General features: G+C 41.7%; 1 protein-coding gene across 1 annotated transcript in view; it reads left to right on the top strand.

The window, feature by feature from the left end:
* DNAI3 (dynein axonemal intermediate chain 3) overlaps positions 1-5,094 on the top strand; it is a 93,307-nt gene extending 88,213 nt beyond the window's left edge. The window contains exon 23 of the mRNA XM_069571073.1: positions 4,842-5,094. Coding sequence (XP_069427174.1) covers positions 4,842-4,985 — 144 coding nt within the window. The 3' untranslated portion in view covers positions 4,986-5,094. The remainder of the gene's footprint in view (positions 1-4,841) is intronic.
* Positions 5,095-19,082: the final 13,988 nt, after the last annotated feature.

Here is a 19,082-nt window from a genome sequence, read left to right on the forward strand (position 1 = left end):
AAGGTTTGCATCTGTGCTGAGTTTGGGTTCTCTTGTTTTTAAAATGGGAATACTAGTAACAACCTTTTAAGATTACTGTGACGATTTCAGTTAGGTACCCTGACAAATAATAAACTGTCATTAAGAGGGAGCTAGTATATAGAGGGCATAATAGCTGCTAGTTGTTGCTCAGTCCCATCCGACTCTTAGCGACCCCATGGACTGTAGCCCACCAGGTCTCTCTGTCCATGGGATTCTCCAGGCAAGATTACTGGAGTGGGTTGTCATTTCCTCCTTCAGGGGATCTTCCCAACCCAGAGATTGAACCTTTATCTCCTGAGTCTCCTGAATTGCAGGTGGATTCTTTTCCCCTGAGCCACTGGGGCTCAGAACCCACCTGCCAGTGCAGGAGAGGTAAGGGACATGGGCTCTATCCTTGAGTCTGGAAGATCCCCTGGAAGAGGGCATGGCAAGCCTCTCTAGTATTCTTGGTATGCTACGGTCTCCTAGTGGGCTATGGTCCATAGGGTTGCAAAGATTCAGACACGACTGAAGCAGTTTAGCACAGCACAGCACAGCACAGTATATAGAGACAGATGAACGAATAGATATAAATTTTACTGTAATAGACTAGAACTGTGAAATTTGTGATTGAGAATAATTTGGTGTAGGACACCTCCTTCTTGAACTCTACCAAAAAGGAACCTAAAGCTCTGAAGCCCCCACCCTCCTCTTTCTCAATCTCTCTGATGTGATTTTACTTTCTTGGTCTTCCCTTGACCAGTGGAATTGGGGGCTTTAAATAGTCTGTGAATTCATCTCTTCTTTCTTTCCCACTTGAGGTCATCTCAGTCCATATTTCTGCTTGTCTCTTGCTCATTCCCTTCCTTGCCCTTTTGGCACCAACAATTTCATCACTGCCTGCTGTTTCCTTATAGCCAAATATATAGCCTCCCCCAATGTAATTACTCATGTGAGACCCTAGGTCTCAATTAAAAACACAAACATGGAAATATTTTCATGGATTGCATTAGCAAATAGGTTAACATTATCATACTGTCAGATACAAATTAGTGTAACAAAAGCAGATAAAGCATCATTTCAAAACATTGTTTAGTGGTGATGAGGTATAAAAAAAGCCAATTAATTGACCTTGTTTACTACCAAAAAGAAAATGGTCGTGGTCTGCTCTTTTACACGATCACAAACATAGGATGAACTTCTGCCAGGGGAGATTACCTGCCACCTTTCCCCACACCAGCAATCATCCACAATTACTAGGAGTGTTTCCTTACTTATTTTTTTTAATCATTTTACTTTATCTATTTATTAAAAAATTTGGGGAGGGCTCTGCTGGGAGCAGCGGCACCCTCCAGTTGCAGGGTGGGCTTCTCATTGCAGTGGCTCCTGTGGTGGAGCATAGGCTCTGCACCAGGGCTTCAGTAGCTGCAGTTCCTGGGCTCTAGAGTGCAGGCTCAATGGTTGCGGCACACAGCACACAGGTCTAGTTGCTCCACAGCATGTGGGATCTTCCTGGACTGGGGATGAACCCATGTCTCCTGCACTGGCTGGAAGATTCTTTACCACTGAGCCACCAGGGAAGCCCCTAGGAGTGTTTAAATAGCACAGTGACAGCTAATTATCCATATAAAATAATAGTAATTTGCATGTGAAGTACTTTTAAAACACTCAAATATTGTAATAAGCATATCTTGGAACTGAGTTTCCAAAACTTTTCCACCTCCTTCTTGTAACTTCATTTCCATCTGACATAGTACCCTCCTTAAAGCAGAGCATCCACGTCTCAAGTTTTCTCTGGAACTAGACTGAGGATAAATGAGTACATTTAAAGGGGCTCGGATGTGAGAGTTGGACTGTGAAGAAGGCTGAACGCAGAAGAATTGATGCTTTTGAACTGTGGTGTTGGAGAAGACTCTTGAGAGTCCCTTGGACTGCAAGGAGATCCAACCAGTCCATTCTGAAGGAGATCAACCCTGGGTGTTCTTTGGAAGTAATGATGCTAAAGCTGAAACTCCAGTACTTTGGCCACCTCATGCGAAGAGTTGACTCATTGGAAAAGACTCTGATGCTGGGAGGAATTGGGGGCAGGAGGAGAAGGGGACGACAGAGGATGAGATGACTAGATGGCATCACTGACTCAATGGACGTGAGTCTGAGTGAACTCCGCGAGTTGGTAATGGACAGGGAGGCCTGGCGTGCTTCGATTCATGGGGTCACAAAGAGTCAGACATGACTGAGCAACTGAACTGAACTGAAAGGGGCTCCTCTGTCACATTCAGAACATGAATAGAGTCACCAAGGAAAACAGCTAATGTTCATCAGAAGTATCTCCTTATAAGCAATGGCTGATGATGGGAGAAATGGGAACAAACTGTAACAGCCTCAGATAATTGCCGTGGGGATTAAATGAGTTAAATATTTACAGCACTTAGCCAGTAACTGACAGATGGGAAGTGCTAATGTGTCTACTATTAGTATTATTACAGAGGGCAGGGGATAATCACACATCCGTCCAGCAAGGCTGGTTTTCATGAGCGCCCCCCTCAGCTGGCAGAGATTAGGCTATGCACTTCAACCCACAGATATAAGGGTAATCATATACCCATCTCTTTGCAAACACTGAATCTGGATACCACTCACTTATTGAAAAATAATAGTAATTACAGCTCTCACAGCACACAAAATGGGAATTTTCTTAACTGGAATTTCAGCTGGAGACTCAAAGCAGAAAACAAGCAGTAGTTTCCATGTGATTCATTCAGAATTCAAAACAATTCTGCAGCCCTTAGTCAAGGACCCACACTCCAGGCTGCACAAGGGAGGCAAGGGTTACAGGGAAAGAGGTTGGAAGAGAGAATTTTTTTTTTTTTTTTTTTTTTGGAGAGAAGCATTGGAGGGCTGTGTGTTCCCCATTCCTACTCCTGCAATACCACCCAGACTCTGGGAGGAGACCTTCAAGGGAAGCACTGTGGGAGACAGGTTGCTGGTGAGGATGGACAATTGGCCTCATACCTCTGGCAGGAGGCTCGCTGAGCCACAGAAATCCAAGGACCCAAAACTGCCAAGGGACCAGAGCAGACTGTCCAGGGAGAATATAGGAAACCCAGGGACAGGGACCTGACCCCTATGGCTGGAAAGTCTGCAAGCAAGAGGTTGGCTTGAACAGCTCTGACAGACTAGTGGAGAGAGGACCAGTGAGCAAAGAACTTGTACTGATGGCAGAGTGAGGGGATGAGTTGTCCTGGGGTCAGGTGGAAACTTGAAAGTGGCTAGGCTCAAATCAGATGCTTCAGAGGACTTTCTGAATGGAGTGAGGCAGCCTGTGGAGGCAACCCATGGAAGTGCGCAGTGGGCATTGCAGTTCTTCACTTAAATACTGGGCTGGGCTAGATCTTCAAATAATCTGAGGAAGCAGAGATATTAAGAGAGAGAAAAAGCAAACATAAGGCACAAATACAGCAGGGGATGAAGGGAACTTCAGGCATAGTGAACAGCGAAAAGAAGAAAATTCTTCTTGCAAATGATTCTCAAGAAACTGGAATAAAATATGGTAGTGGTGCCCTCGATAGAATCCTCAGAGACAGAGTTTTGTGACAAGAGAGCAGAGGGCACAGGAAGACATTAAGATGGGGAGAGGGCAAGAGGAGGAGAAACAGAGCCAACACAGGGGGGTTCTGCGGGGGCTCAGTGGCAGTGTGCCTGCCAGTGCAGGAGACACGGGTGAGACCCTGGGTCTGGGAAGATCCCACGTGTCACAGAGCGACTGAGCCCTGAAGCACAACTGTTGAGCCTGTGCCCTCGAGCCCCAGGGCCACAACTGCTGAGCCCACTCATCACAACCGTGAATTCCCTGTGCCCTGGAGCCTGTGCTCTGCAGCAAGAGGAGCCACCACGACTAGAGAGAAGCCACCACAGCTAGAAAACAGCACCCACTTGCCACAAGCAGAGAAAACCCTGTGTAGCAATGAAGACCCAGCACAGCCAAAAAGAAATAAATACGATTATTTTTTTTAAAAAATCACAGGATGACATACAATATGAGGTAACCGTAAGTTCATCTGAAAGGAGACACAGATGAGAAGAAACAAAATCTTAAAAATCATAATGACTGCCCTAGCAGATACTGCAATAAATTACTTTAATTAAAATTAAAATACTACCTAAACCAGAACAGTACTCATGCAAACATTGACAGATCAAAGAACAAAACAGATGACTCAGATTATTCAGCAAGTGGTGTTGGGTAAATTAGCTGAATAAATGCTCTGTTGTTTTCCCCCTCCCCTCTCAACATGCTCTTCCCTGTCCTGGTGGCAGGAGCTCATAGGCCAGCCTGGATTCCCTCTGCCCCTGAGAGCCCACATCCAGTCCATCACAAAATTTGATCAGCCCCACCACTAGGAGATACCTTGAGACTGCACACACTACTCTGCTGAGCTGTGCCCCTCCTATTCAGGGTCAGCAGCCCCTCTCCCCGACTATGCAAGAGATGCCCTCCTGCCCCCTGCCCCACAGAGCCCTTCTGGAGAACAGCAGCCAGTCCAGCCCTTCAGAAATAATGGAAGTCCCTTCCATGGGACGTCCCTGGTGGCCCAGTGGTTAAGACTTTGCCTTCCAGTGGAGGGAGGTGTGGGGTTCTATCTCTGGTTGGAGAGCTAGATGCCACATGCCTCACAGCCAAAAAACCAAAAGGTAAAACAAAAGCAACATTGTAACAACTTCAATAAGGGCTTTTAAAAGTCTACATCAAAATCTTAAAAGGGAATAGCCTCCTCCAGCCTTTGGTATCTCTAGCTGTCAGAGTTTTATACAAATGATTTGCTTTCCCCCTCCCCCCCCAGAAAACGTTTCAGAAGTCAAAAGAACAATTGGAGGCTGAGTTGAAAATGGACTACGAGAGTTATTTGGAACTGGAGAAGAACATCCTCATCAATCTGGGTCTAAACAAAGAGAAAGAATCAATGTCATACATGGAATTAATATAGAAAAGTTTTCTGTAGAGGTGTTTTGGGGGTCTGTGGGACTTTTCTTTTTGCTCATTATTTTTCATGTAAGGTGAACTAGCAAAATAAACATTAAAAAGATTTACTTGCACATATTAAGTTTTTATCTCACTACAATTAAAACTTTTGAATTAGGCAATAAGATCTGTTTCAGTTTGGGGACTGAATATGTACTAAACTTTGTACTGAATATAAAAGGTGTTGATAATGAAGCTTTCATTTTCCTGTAGTGTTACAGAGCTTAAGACATCCACACTCAATCCTCAGCCCGCATCTATTCAGAGCCCCAGATCCCAGACCAGAAGAGGAAATCAAACTTTGCTTCTAATTATCAGGTTGTTTTTGGTCACATCTCCACAAAATGCTCCCACTGGGCCACAGCACAGATTATCAGGCCATGAGCTAAACAAAATATTAGTAAATTGAATCCTGAAATATACACTGAAAAGGGTAACGTATGAAGATCACACTGAGCTTATCTAGGAAATAGAAAGTTAGTGTAACGGTAGTGCTCAGTTGCTTTGGTCATGTCTGACAAGAACACTGGAGTGGGTTACCATGCCCTTCTCCAGGAGATCTTCCTGACCCAGGGATCAAACCTGCGTCTCTTACATCTCTTGCTTTGGCAGATGGGTTCTTTACTGCTAGCGCCACCTGGGAAGCCCAATGTAACAGTAGAAAATAAATCAACAATTGACCGAAGGAGAGAATTTATGATACCAAATAAACGCAGTAAAACAGTCACTAAAATTCAACAGCCAGTCATGATAAAACAGTCAATTCTTTGCAACTACAAAAAGAAGGAAACCTCCTTAACTGGATGCAGGGTATCTAAAACAATCCTACAACAAACGTTATACTTGACGGTGAAAAGTTGAAAGTCTCCCTCAGAAGTATGGAATGAGATGGTGTACACTGTCCTGTCTTCTAATCAGTATCTGGTTAAAATGAGCTGTGAAAGAGCTTAATGTGTCTCAGTAAGAGATTCAACACACACACACACACACACACACACACACACACACGGGATTTCCCTTGTGGTGGTCCAGGGCTTCCCAGGCGGTGCTAGTGGTAAAAAAAAAAAAAAAAAAAAAAATCCACCTTCCAATGCAGGAGGCACAAGAGATGCAGGTTCAATCCCTGGGTGGGAAAAATCTCCTGGAGGAGGAAATGGCAACCCACTCCAGTATTCTTGCCTGGAGAATCCCATGGACAGAGGAGCCTAGTGAGTTATAGTTCAAGGAGTCACAAAGAGTTGGACACAACTGAGCGACTAAACACACCAGTGGTTAAGACTCCACAGTTCCACTGCAAGGGGCACGAGTTTGATAACTGGTCAGGGAACTAAGATTCCCACATGCCAAGTGCCCTCCCCCTGCAAAAAAAAACAACAACAGGTTCAACATCAAAGGAAAGTGACCAGCGTGGGAGGTGGGTTGCAGGGAAAATAGCAGGAGATGAGACTGGAGCTGAGACTTGGAGCCAGATGGTGAAGGCTCCCTTAAACTAAGCAAAGGAAGTTGGATTAGAGTTTGCAAATAATGGGGAATTAATGGAAGGGCTAAGCAAGAAGGTGACAATGATCAGCTTTATATTCAGGAAGATAAGGAACAGGTTAGAGTGGGAGAGCCTTGAGGCAGGAAATCCTAACAGGAGACAGTCATGATAGTTCAAGGTAAAAGATTAGGACACCCTGTCCCAAAGCTTAAAATAAAAATGAAAGGCTGATTGGATGAGGTAGGGAAGACAAAGGATGATGCCAAGATTTATAAGTTAAATTGCTAGAGGAAGTAAAACTCAAAGTTATTTACCAAAAGTCAGGTAAGTAGTAGCACATGTCTGAGTGCCTTTGGCCAGATGACTTACTGCTGTGAAACATTCTCTTTCTGTGGAGTAAAATTTTATAAGAGCAAATGAACACCTGCATATAAGTAATGGTGTCCAGCACATGTTAGTGTCGTAATTGGAATGTCCCAGGGACTCAACTTTGTGCCTGAATTTTTTTTCTTTCTTTTTTTTCTTTTTATTTTTAATCCACACCCAGGTCTTAGCTGAATCTATCCAGTCTCATAGCTTTACATACAACCTCCATACCTGGCTGGGACTTTTCCCGTAAAATCGAGCTGTATATTCACTTGAGTACTTAATGTCTCTACTTAGGTGTATAATGCGTGCAGGCTCAGTTGCTCAGTCATGTTCGACTCTTGGTGACTCCACAGACTGTAGCCCAGCAGGCTTCTCTGTCCTTGTGATTTTCCAGGTAAGAATACAGGTGTGGATTTCTATTTCCTCCTCCAGGGGATCTTCTAGACCCATGTCTCCTGCATTGCAGGCAGATTCTTTACCATTGAGCCACTGAGGAAGGCTGGGGGTATAGTAGGCATGTTATATTTAAACATGACCAAAATTGAGTCCCTGAATTTCTCTCCAAAATCCATGCTTCCTTCCCACCGTCCTCTAGTCACCTTGCTTCAAGTTGCTTGGGCAAAAGTCTTGATGTCATCCTTCATTTCTCTCTTTCTCTCACAATTCATGGCCAGTCCATGAGCAAATTCTTTTGACCACACCTTCAAAATACACCCAGAACCTGATCACATCTCTCCTTCCCCACTGTTCCCACCATGGTCCAAGCCACCTGCATCACTGGCGGAATTGTCGCATTGATCTCCTAACAGGTCTCTCTTCAGTCTCTCTCAACAGCCGTCAGGTGGTGGTTTTCAGTGGAAGCCAGTGGCTGTCATTCTTTTGTTCAGAGCTCCTCCTCAGCTTGCCAGCTAACTCAGGGTAGGAGCCAAAGGCTTTCCTGGACCTGCAAGTGCTCATGTGGTCAGACTTCCTGTTGTTATCTGGGTTTCATCTCTCCTTCTCCTCCCCTTGTCACTCCACCATCATGGCAGCCTCTTTCCACCCAACATGCCAGGCTTGGTCCTAACCCAGGTATTTGTGCTCAATAGTCTGTGCTTTCTGTAGTAATTTCCCATTTTTATTTTCATATGCTTTCTCAAAGGGAAAAAAAAATATGTTGAGTACTTGCTATGTACCAGACTCTACATTAAAAAATTTTTTTTAAAATTGAAGTATATAGTTGAAAGGGGCTTCCCAGGAGGCTCAGTGGTAAAAAAAACCTGCCTGCCAATGCAGGAGATGTGAGTTTGATCCCTAGGTCAAGATGGTCTCTTGGAGAAGGAAATGACAATCTGCTCCAGTATTCTTGCCTGGGAAATTCTATGGACAGAGGAGCGGGGCAGGTTATATATTCCATGGGGTAGCACACAATTTAGTGACTAAACAACAAATAGAGTTGAACAGAGTGTTCAGGGTAAGTCTTACTGGGAAGGCAACATTGGAGCAAGGATCTGAAGACGGTGAAGGGTTTTGCCCTGCAGTCTTCTAGACTGTGTTTCCTAACCCAGCCCCCTCTTCAACCCCAGATGACTTTTGCTTTAGTTTCCTGTGGTCACCTCTTAGTACAAAAGAAGAAGGTGGGACTACAGAGAAAACAGGAGTGTCGTGGTTATGTGACAAAATCCATTGCCTGGAGCTGGCATATTGTTGTCTCAAACAAAAGTGGGGTTTTCTTAGCACAGAAGATACTGAATAAGCGTCTCCCTTAGGGTTATCAAGTAAAAAGCTTAGCATGGTAGGGCACACAGCAAGCAGTAAATGTTTTGCTACTATTTTATCTAATTTTTAAATACAATATGATTGTTAATATTCATGCTATTGAAACTAAACATGGGATTCATCTTGCCTATGAAAGCAGTTATTATCAGTTCACTGTGAAATTTTTATTGTGTGTTTATAACCTCAGTTTTCCAGATCTCATCATCTCACCAGCCTAAGGCCTTCAATGGAGTCACATAAACAGCTATAGCCCACTTTTCACGGGATCCTGCCCCACCTGCTAATCAGGTATTTCACCCTTCTGTGAAGCCCCTCCAGGTGTGTTCTGTAGTCCCTGGGAAGAAGGTAGAGTCGTATGTTTAAAAACAAGCTCACAACCACCAGGCCCTGAAAGGTTCCCTTCTCCCAATATGCTAGAGATGCTGATGGCCTGTGACAGAGGGGAAAATGCTGGGTCAATGCCTATTGTTAGTTCAGGTTACTGACCTGTGTTAGTTCAGGTCCAGCAAGAAGTGAACACCAAGGCAAGACTAGATGTGCAAGAGATTTACTGGGAGGCTGAGCAGGAGACGCGAGGGAGAACCTTCAGAGCTCGATGCAGGTCTGGTACCCATGGAAGAGGAGAGGGAAGGAAAGAGGATGCACAGAGTGAGTCTCAGACCACCCAGCACGCTCTCTTCCCTTTGCCTCCGAGACTTTGGAATTTGCGCAGACTCACTGTGCTGCCTCCTTCATTTTGGGGATACCTTCTCTCCAAGACTCCTCAACTTCTCCAGCAAATGCTTTTTTTTCTCTGGCTCAGACTCTCCACGTAGCAGACAAGGTCAGACCTGCTGAATCCCATCAGAGAATACAGTTGGGGCTCAGTTCCCAAGCTGGGAACTCTGACTGAAGGTGTAGAAATATTGAGTGTCAGTGAAAATGGAGTTCCCTGCTGTAGCTCCTTCCAGTTCTTATGGCTCCAGCCCTTTCCCCTATTGCCCCTTCCTTCCCCACTGTGGATCAACCCAGTCTTCTTTTTCTGCACTTAGATCTTTTGATCTAGTGTACAGTGTAGTGAAAAGAAAGGGGGTCTTGAAAGCCTAGCAAAATTGAGTCCTAAACTCAGTTTTATCATCCAGCTGTTCTGTCCCCCAAGAGTGGGTTACATCATCTGTAAAACTGGGCTAATAATCATACCTACCTCCTACAAAGGCAGTGTAAACAGATGTAAAACATCTGGCATGTCGTTAGTGATTAATAAATGTTGCCTCTTTTTCTTGCTTGGTCTCAGGTGCATACTCTCATGCGCCAGAGAAGCCATAGTGTTTCCTCTTTGTCCTAGGTAATACTCTCTGATTTTAACATTTTTGTTATTAATTATAATGAAAATGTCTCTCACTCTCAAGTATGACTTAAGTGGGGGCTCTGCATGCCTAGTTTAATATTAGCCTTTGATCATATTAGTAGGAGACCAGACATATTGCATGTAGTATTTAAAATTTGACAGTAGCTTTATTTTTGTGGAACTTAAAATGCTTATGACTACTCTGAAAATTAATCATTTGAATAAGGATTGATTTATTAGATTAAATTTAATTATCATTCAGCTGTACAAACTGCTTTCTACCCACCAAGAAATGTTGCATAATTAAGCCAGTGTATTTTCAGGCCCTCAGATAAACATACAGTCTGGGTGCGCTTTGCATGAAAAGGCCATTGGCTCCAGCAGACCATGGCCCAGGCCCACTTCCGCAGCCTCAGTGGTAATCCACCACTGTAAATAATTAACACTCCCTGTTCCCTGCATCCAAAGCCTGCATGGGGTAGGCTCTCTCCACCTGGTTGCTAAGCTGCCATTGCCAGGTCAGATACTATGTGACTGAACAAGGCCCTTGCAACGGAAATTGAATATCTCAGTGAAGGGCAAATTAAACCCTGTGTAATGAATTCACTCCTTCCACAGCTGCTGAGCTGTTTGAGGGTCACAGGCTCATGTAAAACCACTTTGCACTGAGTAGAACCCCAAACATCAAAGAAACCAGCCACGGAAATATATGGAGACAATAATGATTTTTAAAAATTGTGTAATTTCTTCCAAATGCTTTCTTGTTCACAAATACGACATTAAAAACATATGCAGCATGGGTGGTAAATAATACAGGTTGTGTTTTTCTGCAACAATGCCAATGTTCCAAAGGGCAAAAAATAAGGTTTCTCTGTCACCTGTACATGTGATATTCTAAACTGTTTTTAATCTTTTATTAAAGAGGGAAAGGAAAGAAGATGTGAAAGAGATTTCATATTATTCCTTGTCAACTAAGATACGTTTCCAGTCCTTTTGTGAAATCATATTTTTAAGAAAAACAATTATCTTTAAAAAACCACCCTAAAAAAAGAAAACAACTCTAAATCAAATCTAATATACGGCAAGTGCCCACTTTATGTCAGCCTGAATAAAGAAGCTAAATTAACCTTTGAGATTGACAATAATTTTTCAGTTTTCATGAAGTTTCTTGACTGTATGGATCTAAATATAACAAATTAAGAAAACAGAATAAACTCAGTTATCCAGAATCCTAACAACCCTTAACTAGAACTTCAGTGCAGTCTAGTTCTGCAGTGAACACTTTTGACAACAAAAGTCGAAAAAAGTCTTGTTATTAGGGATTTATTATTAGAGGTTTGCTGCCGCTGCTGCTGCTGCTGAGTTACTTCAGTCGTGTCCGACTCTGTGTGACCCCATAGGTGGCAGCCCACGAGGCTCCTCCGTCCCTGGGATTCTCCAGGCAAGAACACTGGAGTGGGTTGCCATTGCCTTCTCTGAGGTTTATTAGGGACCAGTTTCAAGGTTCATTCAAATATCAGTAGGATACAGCCTGCAGGTTGTCTCTCTAGGACTGAACAATAATTTCTGATTGTCATTAGGTATAGAGACAGCTATGTAGAGTTTAAGCTCAGCCACACTCAAGCTTTATAGTATTGGGCAAATAACCTTTCTGACCCTCCATTTCTTCATCTATTAAGTGAGGATGATAATACCCATTGCACAGAATGATCATGAAGATTATAGTCAGATAAAACATATGAAAATTCCTTATAAAATTTAAGTGCTTTAAACATGAGTATGTAGAATAATAATAATAATAGATGGTGAACTATTTTGGGATTCTAAAGTGATTTTTGAATCATCAAAACAAGTTCACTTATGCTTACTATAGTGTATTTTATTGCATTATAACTCTTTACAGTGTTTCATTAACATTCACCTAGCCAAGATTTCCGTTCTGTTACCTCACTGGATATAAACAATTTATCTATGTTAGTAGCCAATTAATTTGGTTTAACAGTCCACCGACTCAATGGACATGAGTTTGAGCAAACTCCAGGAGATAGTGAAAGACAGGCAAGCCTGGAGTGCTGCAGTTCATGGGGTCACATAGAGTCAGACATCACTTAGCGAATGAACAACAGCAATTAAATGGGTCTTAAAGTCTGAAATTTAGGAAAAGGAGGAAAATTAGAGTTTATCTTGGGAAAGAGATAATAGGTCAGAAGACATTAATAGGTCTTCTTGTTTAATAGGTCAGAAGACATTTCATATGACATTTCTCACCCTCATCCACGTCAACCAAATCTGGACCCCATCACTTCCTGACTTAAAATATTTCGATGGTTGGCGCTCATCAGCTTCAGGACAGGGTCTAAATTCTTTGCCTGCTTATGGCACAGCCCTGCTTACTTTTAAAGCCCATCTCTCACAGATCTGCCTTCCCATCTTCCCCTCCAGACATTGCCGTCTATGTGGTTCTCCTCCTGTGCTGTGTTCTCTCTGATGTCTGCTTCCTGGAAAACACTACTCCCTTTCCATGGATTAAAAACCACCAAAGGGCTTCCCTGGTGGTCCAGTGGCTAACGCTCTGCACTCTCAATGCAGGGGCCCTGGGTTTGATCCCTGGTCAGGAACTAGATCCCACATGCTGCAACTAAGAGTTCACAGGCTGCCACTAAATGTCCCACAGCTGTAACAAGGATGAAAGATCCCATGTTCTAAGACCAGCACTGCTAAATTAAAAAAACAAAAAGCTACCAAGAATGCAAAAATGCTCTAAAATGAATCACTGCCTAATGCAGCCCAATATGAGTATCTGCATGCATGTAGCCCACCAGGCTCCTCTGTCCATAGGATTCTCCAGGCAAGGATACTGGAGTGGGTTGCCATGCCCTCCTCCACGGGATCTTCCTGACCCAGGGATAGAACCTGTGTCTCCTGCATTGCAGGCAGATTCTTTACCACTGAGTCACTGAGGAAGCCACAATAGTATCTGCTGCTACTGCTGCTAAGTCACTTCAGTCGTATCCGACTTTGTGTGACCCCATAGATGGCAGCCCAGCAGGCTCCCCCATCTCCAGGATTCTCCAGTCAAGAACACTGGATGGAGTGGGTTGTCATTTCCTCTCCAATAATAGTATCTACATACCGTTTAAAGATAGTAGTTCATGTGTGGTCTTTCTATAGGAAAATGAACAGTGCTCATAAGAACTTGTTTAGAGACTAAAAAGGAATTGACAATCTGCTGTTAATAGTTTTCAGTCACAAAGTAAGAGGAATATCTGGATCAGAATCAGGGCTTTGGAGTCAGAAAGAATTCTGAACCACTTACAAGCTTTAGAGATTTAACCATGACAAGCTTCTGCTGTGGTTGAATGAATTCTCAAAAATGGCCACAGCAATATATCTGGTCCCACGAGCTCTTCAAAACCCTTGCCACACCCCCTCAAAAGGTAGATTCTATTTCCCCTTCCCTTGAAATTGGGTGGGGCTCTGTGGTTGCCTCAAAGAACAGAATGCAGAAGAAAAGGCACTGCATGACAATTTTTTTCAGGGAAAATGGAAGGTGTCCCCTCTTTCTCCTGCATTGCAGGAGGAATTTTTACCGGTTGAGCCATCAGGGAAGCTCGCAGAATAGAGAACTCTGAAATTCATCCACACAAATATGTCCAACTGATTTCTTGCAAAGATGCAAAAGCAGTTCAATGAAGGAATGATAGCTTTTTTCAACAAATTCTGTTCAACAGTTACCATCCATAAAGAAAAATATAAAACTCAATCTAAATCTCACATCGTATATACTGTTTTCACTTTTTAAATGTATTTATTTTTTATTGGAGGATAATTGCTTTACAGAATTTTGTTGTTTTCTGCCAAACCTCAACATGAATCAGCCATAGGTATACGTATATCCCCTCCCTTTTGAACCTCCCTCCCCATCCTACCCCTCTAGGTTTATACAGAGCCCCTGTTTGAGTTTCCTGAGCCATACAGCAAATTCCCGTTGGCTATTTACTTTACATTGGGTAATTTAAGTTTCCATGTTACTCTTTCCATATATCTCACCCTCTCCTTTCCTCTCCCCATCTCCGCAAGTCTATTGTCTATGTCTGTTTCTCCATTGCTGCCCTGTAAATAAATTCTTCAGTACCTTTTTCTAGATTCCATATATATATGCACTAGAAGATGATATTTATCTTTCTCTTTCTGACTTATTTCACTCTGTATAATAGGTTCTAGGTTCATCCATCTCATTAGGACTGACTCAAATGTGTTCCTTTTAATGACAGAGTAATATTCCATTGTGTATATGTACCACAACTTCTTTATCCATTCATCTGCCGATAGACATTTAGGTTGCTTCCAGGTTCTAGCTATTGTAAATAGTGCTGCAGTGAACAATGGGATACATGTGTCTTTTTCAAATTTGTTTTCCTCAGGGTATATGCCTAGGAGTGGGATTGCTGGGTCATATAGTGGTTTTATTCCTAGTCTTTCAAGGAATCTCTATATGTCTTCCATAGTGGCTGTATCAATTTACATTGCCACCAACAGTGCAAAAGCATTCTCTTTTCTCCACACCCTCTCCAGCATTTATTCTTTGTAGACTTTTTGATGATGGCCATTCTGACCTGAAGTGATATCTCATTGTGGTTTTGATGTGCATGTCTCTGATAATGAGCAATGTTGAGCATCTTTTCATGTGTTTGTTAGCCAGCTGTATGTCTTCTTTGGAGAAATGTCTGTTTAGGTCTTTTCCCCACTTTTTAATTGGGTTGTTTGTTTTTCTGGCATTGAGTTGTATGAGCTGCTTGTATATTTTGGAAATTAATCCTTTGTCAGTTTCATTTGCTATTATTTTCTCCCATTCTGAGGGTTATCTTTTCACCTTGCTTATAGTTTCCTTTACTATGCAAAAGCTTTTAAGTTTAATCAGATCCCATTTGTTTACTTTTCTTTTTATTTCTGTTACTCTAGGAGGTGGGTCGTAGAAGATCTTGCTTTGATTTATGTCATCGAGTGTTCTGCCTATGTTTTCCTCTAAGAGTTTTCTAGTTTCTGGTGTTAGGAAGTATTCTAATTTCATTCTTTTACATGTAGCTGTCCAGTTTTCCCAGCACCATTTATTGAAGAGGCTGTCTTTGCCCCATTCTTGCCTCCTTTGTCAAAAATAAGGTACCCATAGGGGCATGGGTTTATTTCTGGGCTTTCTCTCTTGTTCCATTGGTCTATATTTCTGTTTTTGTGCCAGTGCCATACTATCTTGATGACTGTAGGTTTGTAGAGTAGTGTGAATTCAGAAAGGTTGATTCCTTGGCTCCATTTTTTACTTTTAAGATTACTTGGCTATTTAGAGTCTTTTGTGTTTCCATATGAATTGTGAAATTTTTTGTTCTAGTTCTATGAAAAATGCCATTGGTAATTTGATAGGGATCACATTGAATCTGTAGATCGTGTTTGGTAGTATAGTCATTTTCACAGTATTGAGTCTTCCTACCCAGGAACATGGAATATCTCTCCATCTGTTTATGTCATCTTTGATTTCTTTCATCAATGTCTTATAATTTTCTGCACACAGTTCTTTTGTCTCCTTAGGTAAGTCTACTCCTAGAAATTTAATTATGTTGCAATGGTGAATGGGATTGATTCTTTAATTTCTCTTTCTGATTTTTTTCATTGTTAGTATGTAGAAATGCAAGTGATTTCTGCGTATTGATTTTGTATCCTGCAACTTTGCTAAATTCACTGATTAGCTCTAGTAATTTTCTGATACTATCTTTAGGGTTTTCTATGTACAGTATCATGTCATCTGCAAATAGTGAGAGCTTTACTTCTTTTCTGATCTGGATTCCTTTTGTTTCTTTTTCTTCTCTGATTGCTGTAGCTAGGAATTCTGGAACTATGTTGAATAATAGTGGTGAAAGTGGACACCCTTGTCTTGTTCCTGATCTTAGGGGAATGCTTTCAGTTTTTCACCGTTGAGAATGTTTGCTGTAGGCTTATCATACTATGTTGAGGCAGGTTCCTTCTATGCCCATTTTTTGAAGAGTTTTAATCATAAATGGGTGCTGAATTTTGTCAAAGGCTTTTTTACATCTATTGAGACTATCATATGGTTTTTATCTTTCAATTTGTGAATATGGTGTATCACATTGATTGATTTGCATATATTGAAGAATCCCAGCATTCCTGGAATAAACCCAACTTGATCATGGTGTATGAGCTTTTTGATGTTTTGCTGAATTCTGTTTGCTAAAATTTTGTTGAGGATTTTTGCATCTATGTTCATCAATGATGTTGGCCTATAGTTTTCTTTTTTTGTGTTGTGTTTATCTGGTTTTGGTATCAGGGTGATGACCTCATAGAATGAGTTGGGAAGTGTTCCTTCCTCTGCAATTTTTTGAAAGAGTTTTAGAAGGATAGGCATTAGCTCTTCTCTAAATGTTTGATGGAATTCTCCTATGAAGCCATCTGGTCCTGGGCTTTTGTTTTTTGGGGGATTTTTGATCACAGCTTCCATTTCCTGGTTCAGTCTTGGAAAACTGAACTTTTCTAAGAATCTGTCCATTTCTTCCAGGTTATCCATTTTATTGCCACATAGTTGTTCATAATAGTCTCTTACAATCCTTTGTATTTTTGCATTGTCTGTTGTAATCTCTTCTTTTTCATTTCTAATTTTGTTAATTTGATTCTTCTCTTTTTTTCTTGATGAGTCTAGCTAACGGTTTGTCAGCTTTGTTTATCTTCTCAAAGGACCAGCTTTTAGTTTTATTAATCTTTACTATTGTTTCTTTCTTTTTCATTTACTTCTGCTCAGATCTTTATGATTTCTTTCCTTCTACTAATTCTGTTTTTTGGGGGTTTTTTTGTTCTTCTTTTCCCAGTTGTTTTAGGTGTAAAGTTAGGCTATTTGATTTTTTTCTTGTTTCTTGAGGTAGGATTGTATTGCTATAAACTTCCCTCTTAGAACTGCTTTTGCTGCATCCTATAGGTTTTGAATTGTCATGTTTTTATTGTCATTTGTTTCTAAAATTTTTTTATTTTCCTTTTGATTTCTTCAGTAACCCATTGGTTATTTAGAAATGTGTTGTTTAATCTCCATGTGTTTGTGTTTCTTACAGCTTTTTCTTGTAATTGATATCTAGTCTCATAGCATTGTGGTCAGAGAAGATTTCAATTTCCTTAAATTTACTGAGGCTTGGTTTGTAACCCAAGATGTGGTCTATCCTGGAAAATGTTCCATGTGCACTTGAGAAGAAGGTGTATTCTTCTGCATTTGGATGGCATGTCCTGAAGATATCAATGAGATCCATCTCATCTAATATATCATTTAAGACTTGTGTTTCCTTATTAATTTTCTGTTCCAACGATCTGTCCATTGGTGTGAGTAGGGTGTTAAAGTCTCCTACTATTATTGTGTTACTGTCAATTTCTCCTTTTATGTCTGTTAGTGTTCATCTTATGTATTGAGGTGCTCCTATGTTGTGTGCACAGATATTTATAATTGTTGTGTCTTCCTCTTGGATTGATCCCTTGATCATTATCACATTGTGTATACCATTTTTAAATTAATTAATTTTTAATTTGTTAAAATACATATAGCATAAAATGTATCATTTTAACCATTTAAAGTCTATAGTTCAGTGCATACATTCACAGTGTTGTGCAACTACAACCACCATGCATCTCCAGAATTTTTTTCATCTTGCAAACCTGAAACTCTATACCTCTTATTCAATTATTCACCATTCCGTCCTTCTCCAGCCCCTGGCAACCACCATTCCACTTTCTGTGTCTTTGGAACTGATTACAATTTACTACACAAGTATCTTAATTGACTGCAATCAAACAGTATTTGTTCTTCTGTGACGGGCCTATTTCACCTAGCATAGTGTTTTCAAGGTTCATCCATGCTGTTGTTGTTTAGTTGCTGTGGTGTGGCGTGGCACGCGTGCTCAGTCATGTCCGACTCTTTAAACCACAGGACTGTAGCCCTCCAGGTTCCTCTGTCCATGGAATTTTCCAGGCAATTATACTAGAGTGGGTTGCCATTTCCTACTCCAGGGAATATTCCTGACCCAGGTGTCAAACCTGTGTCTCCTACATCTCCTGCACTAGCAGGGAGATTCTTTACAACTGAGCTACTTGGGAATGTATTAAAATTTCTTTCCTTTTAAAGTTTGAATCATAATCCAATGTGTGTACAGCCATGAAATTAAAAGACGCTTACTCCTTGGAAGGAAAGTTATGATCAACCTAGACAGCATATTCAAAAATAGAGACATTGCTTTGCCAAGAAAGGTCTGTCTAGTCAAGGCTATGGTTTTTCCAGTGGTCATGTGTGGATGTGAGAGTTGGACTGTGAAGAAAGCTGAGTGCCAAAGAATTGATGCTTTTGAACTGTGGTGTTGGAGAAGACTCTTGAGAGTCCCTTGGACTTCAAGGAGATCCAACCAGTCCATTCTGAAGGAGATCAGCCCAGGGATTTCTTTGGAAGGAATGATGCTAAAGCTGAAACTCCAGTACTTTGGCCACCTCATGCAGAAAGTTGACTTATTGGAAAAGACCCTGATGCTGGGAGGGATTGGGGGCAGGAGGAGAAGGGGACAACAGAGGATGAGATGGCTGGATGGCATCACCGACTCAATGGGCATGAGTTTAAGTAAACTCTGGGAGTCGGTGATGAACAGGGAGGCCTTGCATGCTGCAGTCCATGTGGTTGCAAAGAGTCGGATATGACTGTGTAACTGAACTGAACTGGAGTAGAGTTTCCTGTGCTATAGAGTAGGTTCTCATTAGTTACATATTTTATACATAACAGTGTGTAAATGTCAATCCCAGTCTCCCAATTTGTCCCTCCCCTATGCATCCCCAGTGGACTTCCCTGGTGGCTCAGACAGTAAAGTGTCTGCCTACAATGTGGGAGAGCTGGGTTCAATCCCTGGGTTGGGAGGATCTCCGGGAGAAGTAAATGGCAATCCACTCCAGTATTCTTGTCTGGAAAATCCCATGGACGGAGGAGCCTGGTGGGCTACAGTCCATGGGGTCACCAAGAATCAGACATGACTGAATGACTTAACTCCCTCATTCACTAACTTATGAACCCCTATGCTCTTAAATCTTAAAAAGCCTCTCTGTGCTCA

The sequence above is a fragment of the Ovis canadensis genome, chromosome 1 (genome assembly GCF_042477335.2).
Source record: "Ovis canadensis isolate MfBH-ARS-UI-01 breed Bighorn chromosome 1, ARS-UI_OviCan_v2, whole genome shotgun sequence".
Lineage (NCBI taxonomy): Eukaryota > Metazoa > Chordata > Mammalia > Artiodactyla > Bovidae > Ovis > Ovis canadensis.